Genomic DNA, 26,751 nt, shown 5'->3' on the forward strand with positions numbered 1-26,751 from the left:
AAGCAACTTGAAGATGGACGCACACTATCAGATTATAATATTCAAAAGGAATCAACACTTCATTTAGTACTGCGACTTCGTGGTGGAATGTAGATATTTGTAAAAACTCTTACAGGAAAGACTATTACTCTGGAAGTTGAAAGTCGAAAGCAACTTGAAGATGGATGGACACTATCAGATTATTATATTCAAAAGGAGTCCACACTTTATTTCAGACAAGATTTACGTGGTTTTTATATTTTCCTGTAGTGCAGAACGAATGGTCATGTAATTATGTTAATGGTATACAACGGTAAATAAACGATGCATTAAAGAACTTAATTATCCTGTACCATATTATTTTTTCCTCCACTCCTGTTATGTATATTTGTAATTTATGGATTATATTTAAGTTTATATATAATTTTGAATGGAAAAAGTAATTAAAATTACATCTAAATTGTAATTGGATTGTATCCATACCAATGAGATTGGTTTGCCAGTTTCTACAATTTTGTGATAGATGTTCTGAATAATGTGGATTAGTTTGGATGTTGAATTTGGGTTTACTATAGCTTATATGATATACAAAGAATCGTTAAAGACATCAAACTTGGGTATTTCTTTGATAGTAAAAATGTATTATATCACATTTGAGGTAGAATTTGTCGATCTTTGTGCAATAGTGCCCACTCAGTTTCCTCTGATGTTTTGGAACCATTAGTGTCTATAAATGTTCTCGATGCCTAGGTTGTTGCATATTTCGAGGATTATTTAATTTTTTCAATTGTTTCGCGACATAATTTAACTTAAAAATTTTCGCAAGTTTCAGTCTGACAGTCAACGTGTTAAATCTTGTTTTTATTCTTTCTTTGATATACAATTTTCGATATGAATTACAACTATTTAAACATGAGCGAGCCGTATGAATGGCTTGCTGTATTTTATACAAATTGAATAAAATTAAACAGGGTGACGCGTAATCGCCAGTGGCAGTGCACCGGCGACGTACGGCCAGTCTACAATTATTTATACTTCAGCTGCTGCCATGCATTCACGGTGGCAATTCGATTAAAATTTTCACGCGCTGACGAGACGTGAACGAATTTCCCACCGTTTCTGTGCTGGCTGTCCGACAGCTTAATATTACCGTGAAAATCATGAGAATTACCGTTAAATTTTAGGGTACTTAAATTGTACGTACCGATGAGTGGGGTTTCATGAAACATACTACGCCGCGGTTATTAATCGGTCAAGGAGCTTTTCGAAAGTCCCCGTATCCTTTTCTGTTATTAAACAACTTCCACGATATAAGCGTACAATTTGTCGAAACAGTCACAGAATCAGTACAGTGGGTGTAGAATGTATTCGTACATCGATCAATTTCCCAAAAAACTTTTGCATGAACTTGTAATTTCTTAACTTCTGTTTTTGTAATCGGAAATCTTTAACATAGATATAGTCCAAACAACATTTACTAGTTAATACAATTTGTGAAATTAACAAAAAAATGCGAAAAAGTGGGGGTAAAAGTATAGAAACAATAAGTATTTGTACGATTCTTACGACGAACCATTTACAGTAGAGTTTGTAACGTAAACACATTAGTTTATCGCTCCGTACGAATTAGAAAACATCAAATTTCCAGGAAAGTACTTTTAAAAATGGCTCTAATAGAGAAATTGAAGAAGAAGAGATAAAGAAACATAGAAATCCATTAATTGTGGAACAATCCGAACCGTGTACCGTAACCGAGGGAAACACCGGGGTTAATCTAATCGTTTTAATGCCTGGGCCTGTCTCGGGGAAGCACTGCTCTAGGAAAAGATCCGCGATAATCCTGCAACGGTTCCTTACCCCGCGAGGATACGGCATGGCTCCACGGCTCGGTGTGTCTCACGGAGACGTGTATCGCGCGTTGCTTAATGGTGGAAGGAAACGTTATCCAGAGGCGGGCAATGGACGGGCATTACTGCACGGCGTGCCCTGGTAGGGCCGAGAGAAGTCAGCCTCCGGGATATGGACTCGTACTCAGTCTTCGAACTGGTCTCGTACCGCGCTCTATGCAGTGTGTCACACAGCCCCGTGAAGAGAAGCAGCTTGGTTAACAACACCGCGTGGTGCTCCAACATCGTTCGTCTTGGACCTCCTTCCTCGACCCGTCGCGTTCACCAGTGCCGTCGTGCTTGATCCACGTGTGCTTCATCATCATCTTTAACATTGGACTCCTCGCCTTCTGTCGAAAACCCTTGTGTCCGATCGTCTTGAATCGAAGATTCTCGTACACAAGATTTTTGAGTCGAAGCTTTCCGCGTTCAAAATTTTTTAGTCGGAGATTCTTGAACCGCTGAGCTTTGCGTCCAACATTTTTGAGCCGAAGCTTTCTGCGTTCAAAAGTTTTTAGTCGAAGATTCTTGAACCGCTGAGCTTTGTGTCCAACATGTTTGATTCGAAGCTTTCTACGTTCAAAATTTTTTAGTCGACGATTTTTGAACCGCTAAGCTTTGCGTCCAACATTTTTGAGCTGAAGCTTTCTGCGTTCAAAAGTTTTTAGTCAAAGATTCTTGAACCGCTGAGCTTTGTGTCCAACATTTTTGAGCCGAAGCTTTCTGCGTTCAAAGATTTTTAGTCAAAGATTCTTGAACCGCTGAGCTTTGTGTCCAACATGTTTGATTCGAAGCTTTCTACGTTCAAAATTTTTTAGTCGACGATTTTTGAACCGCTAAGCTTTGTGTCCAACATTTTTGAGTCGAAGCTTTCCGCGGTCAAAATTTGTTAGTCCAAGATTCTTGAACCGCTGAGAATTTTTGATTCAAGATTTTTGTACCGAGGATTTTCACATTCAAGATTATCGTGTCGAGAATTTTCGTATCCCGAATTTCTTCTGGACCATTTTTCGAGAAACGTAATCGCGTTAGTGATCATTCGATAACGAATCGGTAGACAGAGTGTAAGAATAGGAAGTTAGTGGGAACGAGGATCGTGTCCGATCGATCGAGGATGAAACGGATCGAAAGCTGAGTGACTGGATGCGGAATCATCGCGAAGAACAGTAGAAGAGGAAATCGAGAGTTTTGAGGAAATACGATGGGACTTCTGTTGATTGGATCGCTGCTGCTCTACTTGATATCGGGTAAGTCTGATTCTTATATTTCTGCGGCCTGACTTTCCGAGGATTTACCTTTTAATACGATGATATTTTATTTCCGATATTCGCGGGTATGGAAATACTTTCTGTGAATTTACAATGTGAATTCTTAGTTATGAGTAACATTTATTAATCCTTTGCATTCGAGTACCTTTTTTTTGGTATCTACTAGCAACTCGAGATGCTTTCTTAGCATTTTATACTGTCACGAACGCAAACTAATTTGAGATTTGAGAATCGGGTCACCTTTACTTCATCGACACTCATTTCATTTATGGAACTTCGAGTTTTAAAGAAATGAAACCTAAACAAACATTATTTACTGTCCGAGAATCACCTCTCGAGTGCAAAGGGTTAAACATATAAACAAATGTAACGAAATAATTGCAGCTACTTTGACTTTCGAAAAGTGCTTTTAAAATTGTGTAAAATCGATGTTTAAACCAAATAGGAGGAATAAAATTGCCGTACCTTGTATAATTTGGCGACGAAGTGTTAGACCTTGCTCAACGTCAGCGCAGCAACAATTTAACGAATCCGTGGCTAAGAATATTTCACGGTGCTCCGGAAACATTGCGCCTAGCAATTTCGAGGATCGCGTTCGCGCGCGCTTGAAACGTTTTCCGCTCGTATTTTTGCATAAATACATAATCGGAAAAGGATACGCCATATTTCTCGGCGACGCAGCTGGCGGGAACACTGGCAGCTTTTATTTTTCTGTCAACAACGCTCCGAGCTTTATTACGTTGCGCGGGGTGGCACGCAAAACACGATTCCAGTCCCCTTTCGTTTCACCTAGCGTCACGGACGTCTCTTCTCTTCGCAGATATTCTGCCAATCGGAATTCTTCCGATCCTATCGACGCGTCCCTCCCAGCGACGGAAATAATATCGAATCAATAGTTATCGATACCGGAGAACGAAATATCAATTTGTATCAAACCTCGTGCCAGGTCTACGCGCAGAAAATTGCTCAGGAACGCCAAAGCGAGGTGTTCATAGCTGTAGAAATCGCAACCATTATTTACATTTTTTATTTTTTATTTAACGCAATTAGAACTATTAGCTCTATATAGAGATTATTTTGCTAGATAGATAATACATGCATAATACAAAATCCGTCAAGCAGACTACATTGTTACCGAAGGTTAAACGTTTAAGTTTAAGAGTTTTTTAAATATAATCGCAAAAGGTTACAATCTGACACAGTACGTTCTGAGTTTTTGCATTTATTTCCAAGTAAATAATGTTTACGATTTGCTTCTTTTATAGTACTGGGCACAAGGAGTTTTACTTTATCGTGATTTTGTTGTTGCTTTATCTATAATACATACAAATTGTTGTCGTTGAAAAGTATAGAAATTTTCTAATTTTCCCAGCAATCAGTATTAAAACAATGCAGGAGTCATGTAAGACGCGTGCGCATGTCGAATGAAGAAACATGCAAATGTAAAGAAATGGAGAAAGTGGTAGTGAAATAGCTTTGTCAATTGTAAAAAACTGATCACTTTAACAGTCGACGAAAAGATGTCGAAAGGTCATCGATGCAAACGGGAAATGTTTCACAGATTGATATCTTTTAGTTTGTTCTTAAATGAAAATTGAATCTTGTACATTAAACCTTAGAACTTATCTTCTATATCTTGTTAGTATTTTCCACCGAATTAAACATACACGCGTAAAAAGAGACACCTAGAATTGCCTCCGTCCGGGGCGTACGTCCTCGCGTTGGAAAGCGCTGGTCTTATGGATAGATCCAGAAAGCAAAAGAGAGTGGCGTGCAGCGATTTTGTTGATGATTACGGCACCAATTCGGCAGCTGACGCGTGAAACGTAGATTAACGCTCGATTTTGCGAAATTCGGCAGAACATTGCGCCGTTCAATTCTCGTGGGTGGAACATCGGCCCAAAGGACGATTTGTCACGCGGATGGTTCCGACGAACGGGCCATTGAAAATTCGTTGAGCGCGGCAATCGCTCCGGCAGTCGTTCGCTGGTGTTTGCGCCAAGTTCGGCGACTGTTCTTGAAATACCTAAATGGATTTTTCTCCCCGTTTCGTTGGGGTCGGCTGAAACGCAGAAAAGGCGGGTCTCGGGCTCGATCTCCGCGCCGTGAGAGCTCTTTTGCCTCGGTATTGAATGTCGGGGCAATATCTGTATTTGCCAACTTCATTACGAACTCGCGCAAAGCTTCATACCTTCTCGTCCCATCTCCACGCGCGAGTCACCGATTCCAAGCGACAATCGAATCGTGTTTAACGCTTTACGGTGAAACGTGCATTACCCCATAGGAGAAACGACACACGGGCCAGCACTTTGTAGGTATTTTCTTCTTTCATATTATATATTTTCTTCTATATCATTTTTGGTATACGTGTTTCATTTTTAGTCTGTACTTTTTATTTGCACCTTCACATCATACTTTGATATATTCACATAGATACAGCACTATGAAGTTAAAATCACGCTGTACCATTTAAAAAAGTCAACGTGATCTTAACTTTGTATGGAAAAGAAGTTTGTTTGACAATCTTTTACATTAAAATTTGTAACCGACCAAATACTAATTAATTTCTGTTCGGAACACATCGGAAATACCTGAAAAATTTTGTAGACCGTTACGATGAACGCTCCGTATCGAAGAAGTAACGATATTAACACTTTCGCTGCGGATGACGCACATGTGCGTCCAACTGAAAATATATGGTTCTTTTTATTATTTTTCAGTTTTCATTTTTTTTTTGTTTTGTTCGTCAATCATATTATATATAAAATAAGTTACCGCAAATATATGTTTTACAATCTAATCATATCAGAACATTTGTAAGAAATTTTTCGTTAAAAAAACGGTTACTTATTTTCGTGCGCGACGGAATTGTTAAAAGGTGTCCTACTTTTTTGTCATAGAGTGTATACATATATGAATACATATACTTATACAAAATATGAAGATGGCCATAAGGGCACAACCTTGATCTACGTATCTGTGTAACTGGAGCACTCGCTATCATGAGATTTCGCCTTTAATCGCGAACTGCGAATTAGAGTCTTGCGTGGAGTAGTGTGTCGCGATACGTCATTGTCTCGTTTCCTGTTTCACCCTATGTTACGGGGCTCAAAGAAGCACAACAACAGAGGAGCGTCCCTTGACACTTGCGCAAGACGCATTACCCTTCGTCTTTTCGTGGAATTCATTCTTTTTCTGTTGGTTTTCCACGAAGCCCTAGTTTCGGTGGCGACTGTGAAACGAGTCGGGGCTTTGTCGAATCCGACCGCTGCGCCGACCAAATCCTTTCCTCGCGGCTACTGCATCTATATATGTATACATTCAAATTAAATCTACACTGTCGAATGTTCTTCTTTGAACGTCCCTTTATATGGAAAAAAAGTTTCAATAACAAAAATGAATTATATCTGGAAATTATATGCATTAAAAAAATACATTAGCTGGACCAGCCTCTCCCCTTAAATGCTTCGCTCTGTACGTGTCTAATATTTTCGAACACGTTTGAATATTATCGTGATACTTTCCTCTTCTTTTCTGCACTGGATTTACCAGCTGAGAAACATTAACATTGAGCATCACTCTGTAAAACCTGCAGGGATCATAGTGTCACTCGACGGGACTATTCGTCTTCTTTTCCTATCTGGCTAGACAAATGGTGAAATGATAGCAAGGAAATGGCGTTACGCGGCTTGTAGCTTCGTCGCTGATTTGAAATATCGACTGGCTCTCGCGTTTCCTCTTTCTTTTTATGACTGCGCGGTTACATGTAACATCGTCGTGATACGTTTCTTCGTCGGTGTTATTCGTTATTATTGTGTTAATCGAACACTATTCTACGGATCTCATTAGTTTAGTTCGGTGCTTTCCAACAGGTATAACATGCCACACCGAACAGTGTGAGTGTACTACGAACAAATTTATGATAAATGAATGGAAATACTTAATTTCTCATCGCTCAGAATTACTCCAGAGAGTATTCTTATGATGTACTATTATATTTACATACATACAGGGTGTCTGTTTTAAGCGAGTACAGCTGGATATCTCGGAATCGAAAAATATTTAATCCTAGCAGAGATGTTGAAGAATATTTGTTTGGCAGTGAACGTGTTAACTTTAGACCAGCGAATGAGATTATCGGCTTTGGAGAGTAACTGTATCGAAACTAGGAAAGAAATATTGCTCGGTACTTTCTGAAGTTGTTCTGTGTCCTCTTCCCAACATCTGAAAAAGATAAACAAGAAAGTCTGACGATTGCAGGTTCTCCTTGAAAGGGTGTCGCGATGCGATGGTTGTGAAGCACAGTGCCTGTCGATTCTGCACGAACGTTTTCCTTCCCCTCCTGTCTATTTCATCGCCTCGGACTTCTCGAAAGATTTTCCAGCTACCGAAACGTCCTTATTCCGCATTTTTTCTTCTGGCTTTTCTCGTCGCGAGAAGGTGCGAAACGGAAGAAGGAAAAGAAATGGTAGAAAAAGAAGAGCGTGGAGTAAACGCGGGGTTTCCTTTGAGCCAGTGTTGAATCCTCTCTGGCACGGTTCTCCTCTGGCGATGTTCGAAGCCTCGTCCACTTTTCTCGTCACTTTCGGTCCGGACGACCCTTTTTCTCGCGGAGCACCTTTATTTACGGCACCGCGGGCGAAGAGAAATGGTAGCAGGGTGCACAAGGGAGAAACCGCTCGGGAGACGCGAAACAACTTAATGACGCCAATAACACGGCTAATTTATGCTCATGGTAAAAGTGTTAAGCTCACACAGCCGCGACACCGCGATTATTTTGATCCGTTTCATGTTCAGTATATTAAGGATCAGAGTATCGAGAGCGTTTGCAGGAACTTGCCGAATGCAATCCTGAAATCGAAACTGGATAAAATAACATTTTATGTAGTACGTAGAAAATAGTCTACCGGATTTTATTTAACAACGTTTGCGTAATTAAAAATATAATTTTTCTTCTAAATTCAGATTTTTCCTATCTTCAACGCGAAACAGTTCTTCGGTAGAACTCCGTAAATAAAAGTCAATTGGAGCACGGTCTGGTGACATAGACAAATGGAGGTCCCTACTGAAATCCGTTTAGTTGAAACACGATCAACCGAACGCGTACCCGTTGAACGTTAAAGAGTGTTATTTTTCGGGAACAGAGTTTCCAATAAAGGAAGGTTCTAACGCTGCAGTTTTGACAAATGATTAATCTCTTCTCGTAATGTTTTTAAAGAACAATCTTTTATCCTGCGATTTCGCTCGCGAAGCGAACATATAGTTTAAATAATTTATCATGTGAAAATTTCATTTCGCTAGAATGTATTTCGTAGAATTTATGAAATGAAAATGTCATTTAATACAGTAGCTTGTGAAGCGAAAACTTAATGGAATAACTTATTATGTGAAAATTACATAGCCTATGCACCGAAGAATATAGTAGACATGATTACACCGTACCAGCCCTTTGTCAATGATGTAAACAGTTTATCGAGTTAAAGATAGGTTTTTTAAGTGGGGATTTTAATCATTTTTAAATCATTTTATTTAATTATCATTATTTAGAAGAGAGTAAATTAGTTCATTATACTGTTAATTTATAATGAGGTATATGAGATATATGAGATATATAAAAATGGTTAAAATATATTGTTTACTATCTCGTTCAAGTACTGGGTACCGCTTTCGAAATTCACGTAGTAAATAGGAAATTATATGTTAAAATGTGCTATCTCATCTGGAATGCCAATTGTTTTTACTCAAAATGTTCATACTATGTACTTCTTGGTTTCTTAAGGTGATGATGGTAAACGGCATAGCTATTGATCATTTGCAGTATGACATTAATTATATCCATAACAATTATTACAATTTAAAAAAAAATCAGAAAGCATTAATTAACATTTAAATATAGTTATTATTTATATCTATAGTAAATATTCTCAAATAATATTAATCATAATTTTTAATCTTGGGTGTTTTATCTTACACAAAATAATCGTACTTATATGGATAAGAATTTTGACCATCTCCACGCAGCGAGTTAACATTGGAATGGAACGGAACAAAGGTCGGAGTGAATTGTTGGTTGCAGGACATCTGTCCATTGGCCGTTTCAATTGCAAGTAGTTGCAACCCGGTCGTTTCGGCTTCTCTGGCGTATCTATGCACATTGTTTTTACTGCGAGCGCCATAGCAGCTGCGAGCCAGAAGCTGGGCAGAATCTTCACCGCGTCGAGATATCACGATGTCCCCTTTGCACTCCTTTCGCCGGCGCTCCGACGCTTGGCAGCTTTCTTTTGTGTTTTCTCGCCGTTCTAGTGGTTCGACCCAGACTAAATATAGAGGCGTCGCAAGGGTCTGTCCCGCTGACGGGTCAGAAGTAACTTGTTGCTATTAGCGGACGAGGGTCGAAAGCGCAGGAAGAGCTTGCTAGAGGCAACCTTAAAGTTATCCGAACGTCACGAAATAAGAGACCCGAGGAACGAAAGAGGAGAGACGTGCTCGTGGCCCTGGTCCGTGGCTCGTGTCGCTTCGTTTAAATCATCCTTCGAATTAATAGAGCCATTTTTAACGAGGGACACCCAATGAAAAATCTAAAACAACCCTCGCTCCCGCCCGGTTTCGATTCCTTTTTTTCTCGTTTGATTCTCGTCTCTCTGCAATTCGCCCTCGCTACGGTATCGAGCCACGAGCTCGACAACGAGAAGCAAATACGGGACGGAGGTGGGAAAATTTGAACAAATATTGCGAGTCCTTTTTCAAATAATGGATCCTACGTCGCTCGAATAAAATAATGGTTTAACTGGAAAGTGAAAATTGGCCGAATAATGTATTTTTTATTATGTTCACCCTTTGCAGTCGAGAGGCGACTCTCAGTCATCATTAGGTCTCACGCAACAAATCTACAATACCTAATGTTTCTTTAGATTTCATTTCTTTGGAGCTCCGAGTGTCAATAAAATGATTGTCGACGAGGTAAAGGATTTATTTTCAAATCTAGATAGCTTAGAATTCACGGCAATAGAATGGTAAGAAACATCTCGAGTTGCTAGTAGATACCAGAAAAATAGGCCTCGAGTGGAAACAGTTGACCTGTATCAAAAAATTAAATATTTTTACTTTGTATTTCACGTACGTGATCGTTCACGTAATGTCCACATAAAGTTATAAAGTTATAATGTCCATATTTTCGATCGTTTTGAAAAAGTATCCCTTTAATATTGTCGGCAACTGTACAAGCTCGATATTGAAACTTCTTAGTGTTACGAATTTAGAGTTAATCCTTCTCCTTGTATCGCATCCAATGAACTTTTCATCAGCAAGCGATAGAATCCATTTCGTAGATATTCCAGTGGCTGTCTCGAGCGTAGCTGGCCTTCATATCGAGCTGTTCAAGTGTCAACCAAGCGGTTTATCATAAATTGCATGTATCCACCGTGCCTACCATGCATTTTCGTCACACTTGATTAAAATATATGTATTTTCGTCACTCTGCCGGACGCTGGTTCCAACTGCGCATTTTTCTACGTCGAACCTTCCACTTCCGAGAATTACGTGGACCACGTATTTCAAACGTGTCTTGAACAGCCGTGACAATACCCTCCTCTTGGTTTCGTATTATAAATCATTGAGAAGCTCGGAAAAGTGTGGGAGCACAGCGAAGCGATTGCTTTTACTGAAATTGAATGTTTGTATCGCTGGGAGTAGACAATATTGGTTACATTTCCAACAATTGATAATATTATATGTAATATATCATATATTTTCCTAACGAGAAGTTTATAATCGCAAGCATGTAAACATATTTCTTTTCTGTACAGTTGTTTAAGTCTAATTTAATCTTATTATGCAATAAATATGTATCATTTGCGATATTAATCTCTTCAGGGACCATTTTTCTTTTTATTATTGAGTGTAATTATGGTTATAAAAAAGTAAACGACCATATATACGGCCAAGGACGCGAAGAAGTTAAAGTCTTTCGTTTAAGAGAGAACTGTGTAACTTGATCGTTTCAGTTAGTTACCTATGGTATTCCGAAGTTAATTTTAGTTAGTCCAGTACAGGAGCAACGATATTCCCTCGTATGTAAAGTTTCGATTAATGGGTCACGAACAGAACTCCATGAATATTCAACGGCGATTCGAGCGTATTGGAAATTGACTTTTAGCGTAACTACATTCACGTGTGTATTGTGCTTTAAATACTATTCGGGATACGGCAAAGAGCTTCGTTAATTTCCTAGATTTACTGGACTATCTATTTTGGATCGATTACGGCGTTATCGTACGTGCAAGAGAAAAAAAAGATTTTTTCAACGATTTTGATTTTACGTCAGTACGTCAGTCTTTTAATTTTATAGAGTAACTCAAATTTTCAGCTCAAAGTACCAGACTGCACTCATAAACGCAGAACGTTAAGAGGGATAACGTACCTCACCTATCATCATCCCAAGATTATGTAGGGGGTCCGTCACAATCTGTAATGATTAACGTCGAAATCGCTGGTTGTACGCGACGACGTATCAATTTACGTCGTACTCATTAATCAAACGCTAGAGCCTTGATTCCAATCGCTTAACGACTTTCACGACCGATCGGTTACTTTTCGAACGACGTGGTTGATTCTGCAGGACAGCGTTCCTCAAACTGTTCATTGTGAAATGTTTCACTCTGTAATACAGATTCTAATTTTTATTCGTGGACTAATAGATAAAATGGTGTTCATCTTTTATTTGGTATTCGAACCAAAAATGAAAAAGCTCAAGTCCATTTTCGTTTTGTTTCTACATATATGCAGAAATAAAGTATTCATTTTGATACTGAAATAGCAACAGCGGAATGTAAGTCTCTTGTGAATATATTATAGGATGCAAAGTGTTCCGTGACTGAAAAGTTTGGGAGACGCTGATGCAGGGAATGGCGAAAGGATTGTATCGCTCCGCGCGAGACTTGAGTGGCAAAGTGACTTCTTCCTGTCGTGACGAGGCGTCATTTCACGGGCATATCGGTGTCTCATAACTTCACGGCGATTTAGTTTCTGAAGGGAAATTGCCGAGCACCTACAGCCGGTTGTCTTCGATCGCCTGTAATCAAACCGACGATCGGTTTCTTACTGGTACCGAGTCCGACCCGTCCGCAGATGTAATTTGATTTTGAATAATGAGGGTGTAATTTCTTGTCGCGGATTGCAAAAACCTAATCAGCCGTCTATTGCGAAGTTCGAAAGTTGAGTAGGGTTTTCGTAGTTTTTTGCATGCCGATCAGAGACATTCTACGCCAGCAAGGAAATGATCGAACGATATAATCATACCTTGTACGGTGGACGACAGACTTTTCATAAACTGTAAAACTGGTACAACAACGATGATAAAAGGTTGCTTTGGTGCTGCAAGGCAGTTTGATTTATGTTTCATTCGTCTAAGGAGGTTCGTGAATTTTTCTCTGATTTTAATTTGCTCGGGATAAATGATTAAATTAAGGATTTCGAATGTATTGTTTATTTGGCTGTTTTTAGTTCAATATAAGAGAATTCCTTTATTTGGATTCATACACTAACTGATCAATTCAATTATAGTGGCAAATTCAAATACCATTTAAGTCAATTTAAAATGAAACGTGAATTACGAATACCGCGTACAATTACTGTCTTTTAAAGAAGGTTTTCTAGACCGAAACTTAGATTTTTTAATTGTAAATGAATCGTCTCTAAATCGCTTAACCAAATACAGGATATACATTTCTGTATTACATTAAGAACCAATCAAATAAAGATAATGATGGACCCAAATAGCATAAATCATAATATTATGTTTACATGTTTCGACTCCAACTCATTTACCAACTCATTCCAACTGGTATTTACCAGCATCTCGAGATGTTTCTTAGCATTCTATTGCCATGAATTCTAAGCTATCTAAGATTTACAAAATAAAGTCACCTTTAACTCGCCGACAATCATTTTATTGAGACTTTGATCTTTAAAGAAATTAAACCTAAAGAAACATTATTGCTGATAAATTTCCTGCGTGAAACCTAGTGGTACTGTATATAATAAGCAATGTAGGGTTAAGGAAGGGGGAGAAAGTATTAAAAAGAAAAACAATGTCTCTCAATGGACCATTCTTCCTCGTTCGATTAGAGTGAAATTGTGGTTGCGTATCGGACCAGCCCACACGCCAAGGATCACTCCCACGTGCCCGTGATTTAGCTGGTTCCCGTCCTGTTTTCTTTTACAAGGTGTGTATCGGTAATAGCTGAAACGATTAAAGATCTTTATCGTATTTGCGAAAACAGGTCTATCCGGGGAAACGCCTTCGTGTCGTGGGAGAAAGTCGAATCCGACCTGCCACGTGGGTTGATTAGCAATTATCAATTTTTTTCAGCCTCGAACGACGCGACTCGCAACGACCGATACCACGGTAGCATTAATACAATCGATAATGAAGTAGATAATTAAGTAGAGAAGGTTAGCGAAAGGCGAACGTGTAAGGATAGAAGTTGATGCTGCGCACAAAGGTGACGCGGATTAACCTTAGAACATTACGATTCATTTTTATTAAGTATTTTAACTCTTTGAGGCACGGGATTTAAAATTAAAATAAAACTCAAGCTGCACGAAATCAGGTGTGAAGAACGTGTTGGTTTTTTAAATTATAAAACGATTTAGTTACTCATACAATAAATTTAATCCGTAATCTCATCATCCGAAAAAAGTTAAGCAAACGATGAGACACTTATCACACTTCTGATTACAGCATAAACGTAATTTATTAGCACTTTATTAGCACTTAATTAACACTCTAGCACAAATCTACTAAATACGTACGTTTACGTGATTCATACGTCATTCCGGAAGTTTTTCGAATCCCCAAAAATCCTTTTGCAGGATATTTTCAAATATTCTAAAACCTCTAAAAATACAATTCTTTAAAAATCGGGTTTTCAAACCAATTAAACTAGAACATCCTCTGAAACGCATGTTTATTCTAGACAAAATATAGCTTTAGATTTCATCAAGCAAAACGCTACGACTTCTCGTTCAAGCTACTTGTAGCAATATGGACACTCGGTTATAACTAGACGTTCGGTGTTTCCTGAAAGTTTAGAGTCGACATTTACCATCGCTGTCGTCCAAACTAGGTACTTGTGTTTGGTTAATAGTGTGCTCTGGTTAGGTGCCAAGGTGGCTGACCCCATTTGTCATCGGATTTCTATGCGCTGACGGTACAATAGCGCGGAACTTTATAGAAGAATAACTATTCAATACGTCCAGGCAGTGTAAACGCGAGAAATATCGATGAATTTATCAAAAGATCTAACAGAGGGAGAAATAAGTTATCAAATGTGCATCGTTCGATATGATTGGTTAAGGAGACGCTTCGATAGTTATTCCAAGTTTTCGGTTTGAAAGGATGAGGAATGAAACCGTGCCACGTAGTATTCGAGTACAGCAGCAGCGTAGGTACGACTTTTAACGATTCTTTATGTTGAAAATAGATATATTAGCATTCTATAATGCGAAAATAAATAAAAGAAAATGTGTATGTGTGTTATCCGTGTGAATCCGTAAACAACAAAGGAACAGATCTTTCAACGGTAACGAGGAAGACGATACATGATTTGACTAGTTAGTCGACGACATATGGTCTGTGCAAACATACGCGAATAGAGAATGCTCAGTTAATTTTTATTTCGCCAGTTTTTTTCTTTCATTTTTGTATTCAACTTCGCACAATATACATAATAATTGTTCCTTATTCAAGTTCATTATTCATTGTACATTATTAATCTTTCAATACAAAGATTTTTCAACAATTTCAAAACTTTATTTTCAACTTCATGTTTAACGAAGTTAATCGGTTCTCCAACTTGACAGCCCGTATCTCATACACGATCCATTCTATCCAAGCGCAATCAATTTCGTGCTAATCTGTAATAAATGAACCAAGAGAAGTTTCCTTCCACTAGAGAAGTTTCGGTTTAGCAACGGTCTTCTGCAACTGGTTACAAATCGCAATCCCCGCGGGTTGCTCAGCCAGTCCGAAGTATGATGAAAATGATCCATTTATCGTAATGCTCATTGAACGCGGAAGCGAACGTCGTGATCGAACCCCTCGCGCAATTTGTCTCCAACGAAGGAGAAATTTCCCGAAATTCCATTAACCGTTTAATTCCGTTGCGAAGTGAACGTTAAGGCGTCGACTAAATTCCTTTCTGCAAGCGTACGAGCAACCTCTTTTCCCGCTAAAAACCGTAATCACTTTTATAGGACCGTGGTCGGACGCCACCCAACGCTTCATTCTAAAACGAATTCCTATCGGCAACTTTTTTCCTACCTTTGTTCGCGCGAATTAATTGCATTATCGACAGATCGAACGAACGATATTTAGTACGTTATCTCATCCCGTCGAAAACACTCGCCAGGCATATACTAACGCTGTTTGGGTTACTGAATTTAAATACAATGAATTCATTCGCGGCTTTCGATACGTTCCACACTTTCCACGAAGAGATGTTTGATGGTGTATGACGCAACAATAAGTTCACGTAAGTCGCATAAGTTTCAAGAACGTACGTACCAGATTTGGGCAAATAATTAAAATGAAAATAAAAATAACTGTACGTATCACTCGATTCACGTGGAGGATACGTTTCAGAAAAATCGAATCCTAGCAAGTACGTCCAAGCGGGTATCGTCGCATGGGGAATCGGTTGTGGCGAAGATGGCACTCCAGGTGTCTATTCCAATATTCCATTTTTACGCGATTGGATTAACGAGCAGATGGCTTTCAACAATTTCGACCATGTTGGAAAATAAATAAGACGCGCGGCGTTTGTTTCGGTGATGCTCGCTCAATCTTCTTCTTTCGACGAGTTGTTGAAAAGATTTTCCTCCCTTACTGACCGTGTGAGGGACGAAAATCTTTCCAACAGCTCGTCGGAAGAAGAAGGTTGAGTGACCATCACCGAAAAACGCCGCGCGTCTTATTTATTTTCCAACAAATCCAAATAATTTAAAATCGCGTAAAGTAAGATCAGAAATCTATAAAAAGTACTAGCACATGTGTTTTCGAAAAGGAAATATCGCGTACATATATCTCTATATAACGCACTCTCTTAATTCCTTTTTGACGTCCTGGCGTACAAAATCGGCAGAGAAGATTCGAGTTTAACGAAGCGCTAATCAACGGACACTTAATAAGGGTACAGTGCCGGGCGCGGTAGGTGATTTCGATTCGCACTAGAAGAATGCTCGAGTTCGATTTCAATGCACCGTCGATTTTGTACGTAGCTTTTACGCGGTCGGCTGCCTCGACTTTCCGAGGGGTGGCTGTGTAGGGAGCGTAAACGTATTAAAACGTTAGCAATCCAACGCGACGATAAATTGAGATCGTTGCAGGGAAGAAGTTAGAGAGACAGGGACAGGCAGAAGGGAGGGACGAAGATCGAATCATTCGATCAATTAAATTCGGCTGACTAATTCAGCACGATCGAGCTTTTAACTCGTCGATTAAACTAACTTTGTCCATTTTTTTTTTCTACATCGTCGCGCAGCCCTGTGCTCTCTCGACGCTAGCCTTGCACAATGGAATTCACTTTGGCCCGATTTTCGAATTGGAGAGTAGATTCTTTTTTATCATTCGACAACGGGATCGCTGAAAGATTTCTGAAAATCCTTGACGACTAACGGTGCACCGATAAATTCGAAGCTACTTCTTCCAGTGTTAACTTTTTATACGGTAATTGTAGGTGTAAAAGTAAATCGAAAGTATAGCATTAAATTTCTGTATACAAGGTTTCGTTTTTGAGCGATCGATTCTGAACATTTTTAGGGCCCATGCGCCACTGACTATGATCATGCGTCCTTATGTATCTTAAATCATTATGTGATATTATTTTATAATTTATTACGTTAATTCGGTTTATCCGGCGTAATACTCTGGCACTCCGTATGGCATGCAATAGTTATTTTCTGGAATCAACCAAACAATTTATTTGGCGTCCGAATCAATGGAATTCATATTTATTTAACTTTATTCAACGCTGAAAGTAAGCAGTGAGCATGCCTGAATATTTATAAAATGGTGAGTTTATAAATAATTTATAAATTTCGATTCGAAAGGTAGTTTGCAGGCTTTTGTTATATTGAAACTCATCCAACAGTCGTCGCCGGTAGGCAACAGTCTGCGCGTGAAACGTGCAACCGTCAAAGCGTTAATAATAAATTATTTAGGAAATTGGAGCTGGCAGTTGAAAAACGACGTACACGAGAGTGTTTATATAGTTTGGATTTAATTTGCATCCAGGCTCGTTCGTGGAAAGCTTGGCACTTAGTTAAATATTATTCAAAGATCTTGGCGTGAACGAGGGGCTCGGGTTCAGTGATATCACTGGAAAGATGATACTGGTTATGCAGCGCCTAGCAAGAATCTGCTATTTTTTATAAGAATAATTTAAAGCACATTTGGTAACTTTTTCAATTCATTTCACACAAAAATTTTTGAAATATCAGCTGTTCCCTATAGCAAACTTCTTCATTGTGCAGGAATATTGGATATTCCTTTAGCGAACAGTTGAAATTTAATTAAACTTCTTGTATACTTAATCACGTACATTTTTCTTTTATTATTATTTATAAACATTTTTTTACATGCATTTCTCTAGAATTTTTGCATTATCTGCATTATTAACCAATTATTAACCAAATATTAACCAACTAAGTTAATGGAAAATACACTTAGGCTATAATATGACCATATACTTAGGCACCAGTATGTGTAGTATTTTAATTATATCGAAGGTGTGCTTTTAATTTCCTTAGTAAACAAAAAATTCTCCATGATTTTCTCCGGGAGGAGATCCATAACGCCATGAGTTAACCGCATTGGATGACATTAATCTTAGTCACGCTACTGGTTTGGTAGAATATTATTCGATGCTCTTCGAGCGAGGTAAGAATTAATTTATGTCGGTGGCCAAGTCACGTCACGACCGTAATTCGATTGAACATGTTTTTTTAAGCGAGACGACCCTTGATTTACAGCGTCTGCTCGATCATACCTAGGTTAAATATTATTCAATACCCTTCGAAAGGATTAATGCACACCAGCGTTCACGCTCTAATCACATTCCGGCGCATTGAATAACCTTTGAACATACGCTGATGGTGTTATAATTGGATTGCTAGTATTCGTCAAGCCCGGAGGAGGATAGCATTAATATCCAGCGGAAATTTCCGAAATAAACTTTGTCCGTCGGGAAATCGAATTTCGTGACACTTTTTTAAAAGGATGAACAGATTAAAAGTAATTCCGCCGAACTTGTTAAAAGTTGATTAAAGTTAATTCTACGATGCCTTTTCGAAATTAGTCTATTTAAACATAATGTTTAGAAATTTAAACTAGATCACGTACGGATTATTCAGCGAAGTCTCTTCGAAATCGATTCACCTACAAATAATTCGGTGAAATTCATTTGAAATAAAATTACTTAAGTTCTGAGGAACTTCTTCGAAATGAAACGATATTAAAGTTTCATTTTCATCGAAGGAAATATGTAATAAATTATTTCAACGATTTTGCAACTTAATTTAAGAATTATTACATATAATAAGATTTCTATAAATCCAAATTGCCTAGAAATAATTATACGAAATTCTTATGAATTGAAATTATTTAAATATAATGTTTATAAACTATTTAAAAAGTTATTTTCTAAATAAAAATTATCTAAAAATAATTTCATGAAATTTATCTAAATTCAAACTGTAAAAGTAATTTTGTTACATTCCTTAAAGAGAACATTCAGTTACTTTGTTCTATTGTTTAATCGATATCGTTTTCTCATTGTTTACCTGCTCAGAGTAGTTACCTTGACACGAGCCCGTAAATAGAGGTCTGTAAATAGATAGTTTACGTCTGTTGTTTACTGTGTTTGCGCGTTTTACGTTCACCACTGTATCTCTATCAGCATTCAGTAGTTACTTGAACCTTTTCATTCTCATCATGAATTTTTTTATTACTTTTCTAAATCATAAAATACTTCAAAATTTCGCGTGGTTTCTTTGCAAAGGATGGTCACATTCAAATTAGTTTCATCTTAAACAGTGAACCGCACTTTTTCGTAACAGCTTGCGTCAAATCCACTATCCATGTGATTTTTATTTTGAAATTAAAATTATAACCTATAGTATTCAGTTCAAACATGTTACACTGTTCTCTCTGAGTTGCGATTGAAGGTATAATAAACCGCGAATACATAGTTGAAACTGAAGGTCTTTCAAAAGCGACTTTACAATTTTGTTCTTTAATAACAAAATACATCATCTTTCACATATAATTGCAATCATATTGTAGGGTTTTCATTAAAATTTGAAAGTCGGATATATTCCACACAATTCGTGTTTGATTGAAACAAAATTCTAAAGCCGGTTTGGGACGACTTTTTACAATCACCGTGCAAAATATGAATGCCTTTTTTCATAAAGGAAATTTGGTAGACGTGAATGAAAAGTTTTTAATTAAAACGCGAACTGAGTGTACATGCAAATGTATATTATATCGCTTTACATGGTGGTCCACCTAAACCAGATCACTTGTATATCTGTCTCGAGAAAAGTAAAGTGAATAATTAACCATGATTAGGCTTCTGGCGATCGGAAAGTTCATTTGTAGTGTGATAATTATAAAATAAAAATAAAGCGAGTAATCCAAGTAGAAATTCATTTTATTCTGCAAATATTATAACACGAACTTTACGTTCGATCTTTTTTATATTCTTGTATATTGTTTGCATTTTGTAGGTTCTTGCACATTCAAATTTCCTATAAATGCATAAGGATCCGCGGTCTAGTTATGACACATCGAGGAAGTCATCCTGCGAGAATTGACGCATTACGAAACTCACGGCGACACTATTATTTTAGTTTATCGTTTCGATCGACGAAGGGTACGGAGCAATCAGTCAATTTATCGAAAGATCGATGGCGGGCAGGAGCAAACGGTGTCGAAGTGGCTCGTAATTCTTCTGCCGGCGTCCATCGAAGTGACCGAAATTAAACGGAAGCCGATCACGTTTCAAAAAAGAACGAAGAAAACGGGTTGCGTGATGGGCGTGGAAGAGGAGGTTTCGACACGGGATCGTACATTAATTGAATCGGTAATTTGTATGGCTCGCGATTCTGCTTCTTAATTATCCTCGTCTGAGCGATAACGAAGGATCTCGACGTTATGGTCATTGGACCGTCGATCCTGATACCTGCCATCGGCTGTATTCGATAATCGCCACCTCTGACAGGGCTATTATCCTCCTTATTTTGTTCGTGGCATATAATCGCGAGCGGACATTAATTACTTTATTTGAGATCATTGACCTGCATTCGATCGAACTGCCAACATCGAGATAACATCGTGATTAACCAATGACGGGGAATATTATCGAATCAGTAGCGTCGACACCAGAGAAGAAAGTGTTACTTTTATTTGATGAGATGAGCGTGATTCAGGTAGATCGGTGTGTACCACCGCCGATTATTTCCCGTTACTTTTGTTTGCCTACGCGACTCCTGGTCATTATGGCTGGCCGGCCACTTACGAAACAATCTGCCTGTCGCAGGGAGATGATAAAAATGGAGATTTAAGCAAATTTCTAAGGTGGATGATCAATTCACAGAAGATGTTAAAATAACCACTTGCACAGCTCTGTGTTTCGCTTGTTACCACTCCCCTTTAACACGTTGATCGCCACGTCACCCATATATGGGTGACAGTACCGACAGTGCTTTTCACTGAGAAACGAAAACTATTAATTCTGAAAGTTAATTGTCATAGAAAATGAATTTAAATAAAATACTTGAATTTTGACGAAGTTACAGAACTAAATACAAAAATAAATGTTTCATTACGTAGTTTCCAAAAGTCTATAAACAAAATTTAATCGCAGTAGAAATTTTCAAGAGTATTAGTCTGGCAGTGAACGTGTTAAAACTAGACACCAACGTAACCCAATGAATTGCTCGTGGACATTAACGTCAACATTCTCGCACGGGACGTACTTTTTTTGTTTGCTGTCTCTCGGCAAAGTAGTTTACAGAGTAAACTGTCTACGACTTAACTCGATGCCATTAAAATTACATTAACAATGATTAACGATAATTAACGCGTCACGATGATTAATACGCCTTTCAACTCCCGTAAATTAACTACGCCGACGCTATAATTATCCGTTCGCGTCTCTTCGTTACATCCACGTTGTTTTATAGCTTTCTATTGTTTAATGCGTTTCCAGAGCCTGGAACTGTGAAAAATTACGTACATTCTCGAAGAGAGAAACCACGCGAATATATTTTTACTGAAAACTCTATTTCAGATTTTTTATTTTGCACCAACGTCCGTTTTCCTGCTGCAGTTTCTGTCCCTTATACACAGAGGTAAACGACTGTAATTGTGAATCAGCCATGTTTGCTCTTTCGCAAATACACTATGTCGAAATTAAACCCGGGTTTTTTAACGTGAAAAATACAATAGGAGTTCATTTTATTCCTTTCGCTATTAATTCCTACCGCGCATTTTTAAGTAACGGTTTATCTTTCTTTGCTTAAATACAACGGATTCATATTATTAAAAAATAAATAAAAAGAAATACTCATTTATCTATTTATACATTTATTTGCTTATTAATATCGTGAATATGATTTTTATTTTTTTGTTCTATATTAGATCTTTGTGTCATTAATCGATCCTTATGTTTTTGAGACTCTTACGATTTTGAGTTTCTTATTATATCTTATTACTTTACAAATACGCACGGTGGATGCAAAACATATTTGTACGACCAACTTGAAACGAGAGTGCTTGTTTAGCAATGTTTTCCTTCTGTTGTATTATCGTTTCAGAATTAAAAACGAAACAGTTGAATATAATTGCAAAAGTAACAGATATGAACTTTCGTTTCAAACTAAACGTGCCATATGTACATGCTCTTGTACTATTTACTGTCTATCCATACCTGTAATCGAGGAGTAACTCTATCCTTGTTTGTAGCGAAAAGGCTGAAAGAAACGTCGAGCTGTTTTGCATCAGAAACACGAATGGTCCCTTTGGAAACATAATTCTTCTAACAGGGGTCTCGCAGATGCGTCCTATTCAGTCCGAGGCAGTGGCGAATATATTCAACACGTGTCGTCATGTGTAAAAACACGCGTGAGAAATCCTTTACCGCGTTTTGTAAAACACCTTACCGTGCGCGTTTTCACATAAATATACCAAAGACTCGTTAAAGTCGGCCTGGGGTTACTAATTCGGCAACGTTTTTCGCGTCTCATGGAAATTGATGCCAGACAATTTGTCCACGTTACGGGAGTAAAATAAGACAACGGAAAAAACACCCGAACGACGAACGGACTGGTAAAAATAAACTCCCTTACTGCGGCAAATATAGTCAGATTTCTTTCGTTTTGCCAGTGTCCGACGACCTCTGGCATCGTTTACTTCGCTAGCACCGATGTAAAAGGCTTAACCCTGCGAAGACTGAGGCACCAGCCGTCGCGTTAAAGACTAACAAGGGGAGTACTCAACTTGTCCCACTTTGATCTTAACCTACTTCTGCAGGATGGTGGATTATCGGACCCAGTTGCCGTGTAGAAAATATTGTAGGGTAAAATATGATTTATCTGCTCCGGAATATGAGCTGGTTAATTTGTTTCTGCTCGCGTAAGCTGTGCTAACTAACACTGCCTATTTGGCATTCTTGATTGTTTACATTTGTTATTAAACGTCATGGAATTTTACGAAGTCAGCTAAAAAGTATAGAAGTGGATTTTTTATTTTATCGAAACCAATTGTTGTTTATAGAAACTTTTCTCTTCCTCTAATTTATTCACTTTCTTAAATTGCACTCGATGCAATCAAAACACAGCTTATAATTTTCTAGTCTTTTTTTGTAGTAAATATAATTGTAAAGATATCTACTTCATTTCCTTTATTATATTTTATAGTATTATTATTATATTATATTAACAGTAAGAAAATTTTTATAGTAAACCTTCTCAGTACAAGGGTTGATCGTGCAACAAATTTAATTTCGATTCACACATTTTCACCTGAGTTATGGCATAGAACATATGGGAAAATCTGCAAGAATATGCACAAATGCAAAAATCTGTAAAATATCAACGACACATGTTATACCACTTAGAAAATATGATATACTTTCATTAAGTTTCGATTCATTTTCTGTATCTGTGAAAATATGAATTTTTATAAACATTTCCAGCCTAGTTACGACCAAGTTGACCGAACCTATAATTTCTTTAAACATCGAGTAGACACTGTACATATCAACATGTGCTGTTAAAGTGTCGTATAAAAGAATTAATCAAGCGATCTGTTTTAAATGATGTACCCTGTATATCGGGATGGTTTGCTATCCTCCGTTAACAAGCTCGGTTGTAACAACAAGTGACGGCACGCTTCAATTTCACCGCGGCTTCATTTTTGTTACATACCGTCTGCGGTTGGAAATTCCGCGATACTCGGTGTAAAAGTCGACGTAGTGGCGACAAGGGTGAAACTTTTCCGCGATTCCTCAAGTACCTGTCCCCTTTCCCGCGAACAAGTGTTTCGCATAAAACTAGAATCGTCGACGCAAACGGTATCAATGCTCGCGGTTAGAGACGCGCGATGGAATGGGAAATGAAATGGATTTCTCGTGGCTGAAAGCGCGGAAAAAAAATATACGAAACGAAACGGAACGCGTAAAATGCGACTCGAAGCAACTTTAAAACAGCTCGTTTGAACGAGGAGATACAATTCGTGCGTAGAGATTTTTGCAATATTATATTTATGGTTTAAATACGTGGTTATTTCTGTACGTTGTTACTATTCAAGGATAATAATTTTACAGTGTGAGACGATGTATTTATTTAGGTTTGAATTCTTTAGTTTGAGAAGTTTATCAGAATCTATTAATTGTTATTGAGTTAGTATTAAGTTTGTTTAATCACCTAATATATAAAAAGAATTCGTGTAAGACACTGTGATTGAGAACAAATCATTTTTAACGTTGTAATATTCGTGTGTAGTGTTCGTATTTTGAATAAACAAAATGATTATGTCAAAAATAATAACGATACGATCAAATCTATCGACTCAAACAGCAACATCTCGTCGCTAATGAGCTAGTTATTGATGCGACGTTGAACACTTAATAAAGAAAAATATAACGCTTTAATTGGTGCGAGAAACGAATCGAATATTAAATTAACAACTAATGCAATAATCGAGTTACACAGGGACCAGCGGACCTTGGAGCGCTGAAGTTGCGATTTAGCTTACATTTAGAACCTTTCTCGTAAATCGCATTAAGGTTACGACCCCGCGCGTACAATCGTAACGCTTAATCCTTGAGGTATTGTTCAAGAAGTATGACGCGTTAGAGAAGTTCACACTGGTTTACAACTTGAACACGGTTTCATTGTGGTCGTCGGACGGTTTCTGCGGTGCGCATTCTCTTCCTAACATTAGTACGAAGTTTTACAAGCATAGGGGAACTTGGACCACGGCTTTTGAACTCTCAGGGTCTTTTCTGGTTGTACGTACGAGAGTGTACACATAACAGCACGTTCGCCAGTATGCGCTGCTCGCCTGCGCAGGTCTATATAAAATTCAGAGTTAAGTATAAACGAAAATGTCGGGCGTGCCGCGCGGAGAACGGACGGAATTGCTGAGTGCAGATCCTCGTATGATCTTGTACGCTCCTCGAGCACATTTTTCTTTTGTTTCTACGGGAAACACAGGTTTTAAAACGTATCTAGCAGCTGCGATGTTGTCAGCAACCATCAACAAGTGACCATTTTCTTTTTACGTAATACAGTATGAATGTTTAATGTATTTATTATCACAAAATGTCTAATTACATAATGCGATTTTATTTTGAAAATTTCGGTATATTATATTATGATTTTGACAAATTGTATATATTGTTATTGCCTTTTATACTTATTGTGTTACGATTAAAATATAAACCAAGCGTGTCGTTGTCACAAGATAAAAAGAACTTTCTTTATTAAACCTAATTTTATAGCAATCGTATTAAGTAATTGCATTCACTGCTCTGCTGTATAAAATAAAACAATAAATAAGCTTCGCAAATGACAAAAAGTTAACTTGCACGATTTAGTATAATATGTTTAAAATATACCTACTTATTTGGTTAATGAATTGAATTACATATTTCCTTCAACAATGTTGTCTTGCATCACAAAACGGAAAAAGAAAAACTAATTTTATGGTGTTTTGGCACAAAATATTTTCCTGATTGGAACTGTAATAAAAATGTACGATATGATACAAGATAAGAAAATGATTTGTTGTGATATTCAACAATAAAGTACGAGGATACTGCTCATCGCGAGTTAACTGTTTATGCCAGAACTCGGTGTGTAAAAAGAACATATCTGAAATATCACGCGAGACGCGTTATTGAATCGTAGTACACTATTGTTCACCGGTGACCATTGTGTGAATTTTATCCCGGATAAAAAGCATTTTCCGCTTTGTATTTGCGACCCCCTTTCTTTCTTTTCTGTCGTAAAAAACAAAAGAGTCGCCTTGTTAACAAACAGCAGATGAGATTATTTTGTCCATTTAATTAAAATTTTAATTTCATGGCGAATTGAAAATTGTGGAAAATTGAATTTCAAAGTTTTTGTTTGTTTATATAAATAATAAATAATAGAACATAATGAAAGTTTGAAAGCAATTCATTGTATACTATCATTATAAACATTTTCTGAATGTACCGATCTTAAAAGTGCTTCTGCAATGGCCTGTCTCCTCAAATTAATTTTACAGATATTTGCTGGTGTGCTTAAACACCTTACTCCAATTTCCATTTGCTGTCAGGGGTGCATTGTTAATAATTCATCGGGGCAAAACATTTGAGCAATGTTTCATCCTCGTAGCGCTGGGTTGGATCGATCCGTAGAGCTAAACAAAGGCCGAGGACGCGGTCCTCCGCCGCAGATATCCGTTATAATAAGTGGTGGCAACGTAATACGTAGTAGGGTTTTCTAAACCAGTCGATCTTCGTTGCGCTTCTCCGAGGCGTGGGCTGAGTGGTCTTTCGTGGTCACGGTAATACGATAGAACTGTGCCAATGGCTATATCGTTGGGCAAAAGTTTATGCGGTTTCGAGAACCTTCGTCACGTTGAATGCCGGAACGAGTCTCTTCGGCGTTGACGCTTCGAGCCGCGATCCACGGACTCGTATTACCGAATCGAATAAGAAAAATCGTTTAGAGAACTAATCAGGTTGCTTCTATTCGTCAGACCAGTTTGAATTCCTCGTGTTCTGCTATCGCATCCTTTACATAGTTTGCAGTGATCTCGGTTTATCTTAATCAACAAATATTATGCCTCCATTCGTCAACTGTTGCTAATGTTCGCTTGTTTTATTAAAAATCTGATAAATATCGTGACTATTTGTATAGGTAATATGCATAGTTTAAGTGTAATATTTTTGTCTGGATTAGGCCTGGTAGATCGATGGAAATTTATTATATATATATAATATAATAATATAATAAATATATATAATAAATTTCCATCGATCTACCAGGCCTAATCCAGACAA

General features: G+C 37.8%; 1 protein-coding gene across 1 annotated transcript in view; it reads left to right on the forward strand.

Moving 5' to 3' along the window:
* Positions 1–2,970: 2,970 nt before the first annotated feature.
* The window catches only part of LOC128890527 (fibrillin-1-like), a 119,755-nt gene continuing 95,974 nt past the window's right edge, over positions 2,971–26,751 (forward strand). Inside the window, exon 1 of the mRNA XM_054149090.1 lies at positions 2,971–3,112. Within this exon, the coding sequence (XP_054005065.1) occupies positions 3,067–3,112 (46 nt within the window). The 5' untranslated portion in view covers positions 2,971–3,066. The remainder of the gene's footprint in view (positions 3,113–26,751) is intronic.

This window comes from Hylaeus anthracinus, unplaced genomic scaffold (genome assembly GCF_026225885.1).
Source record: "Hylaeus anthracinus isolate JK02 unplaced genomic scaffold, UHH_iyHylAnth1.0_haploid 12000, whole genome shotgun sequence".
Taxonomy (NCBI): domain Eukaryota; kingdom Metazoa; phylum Arthropoda; class Insecta; order Hymenoptera; family Colletidae; genus Hylaeus; species Hylaeus anthracinus.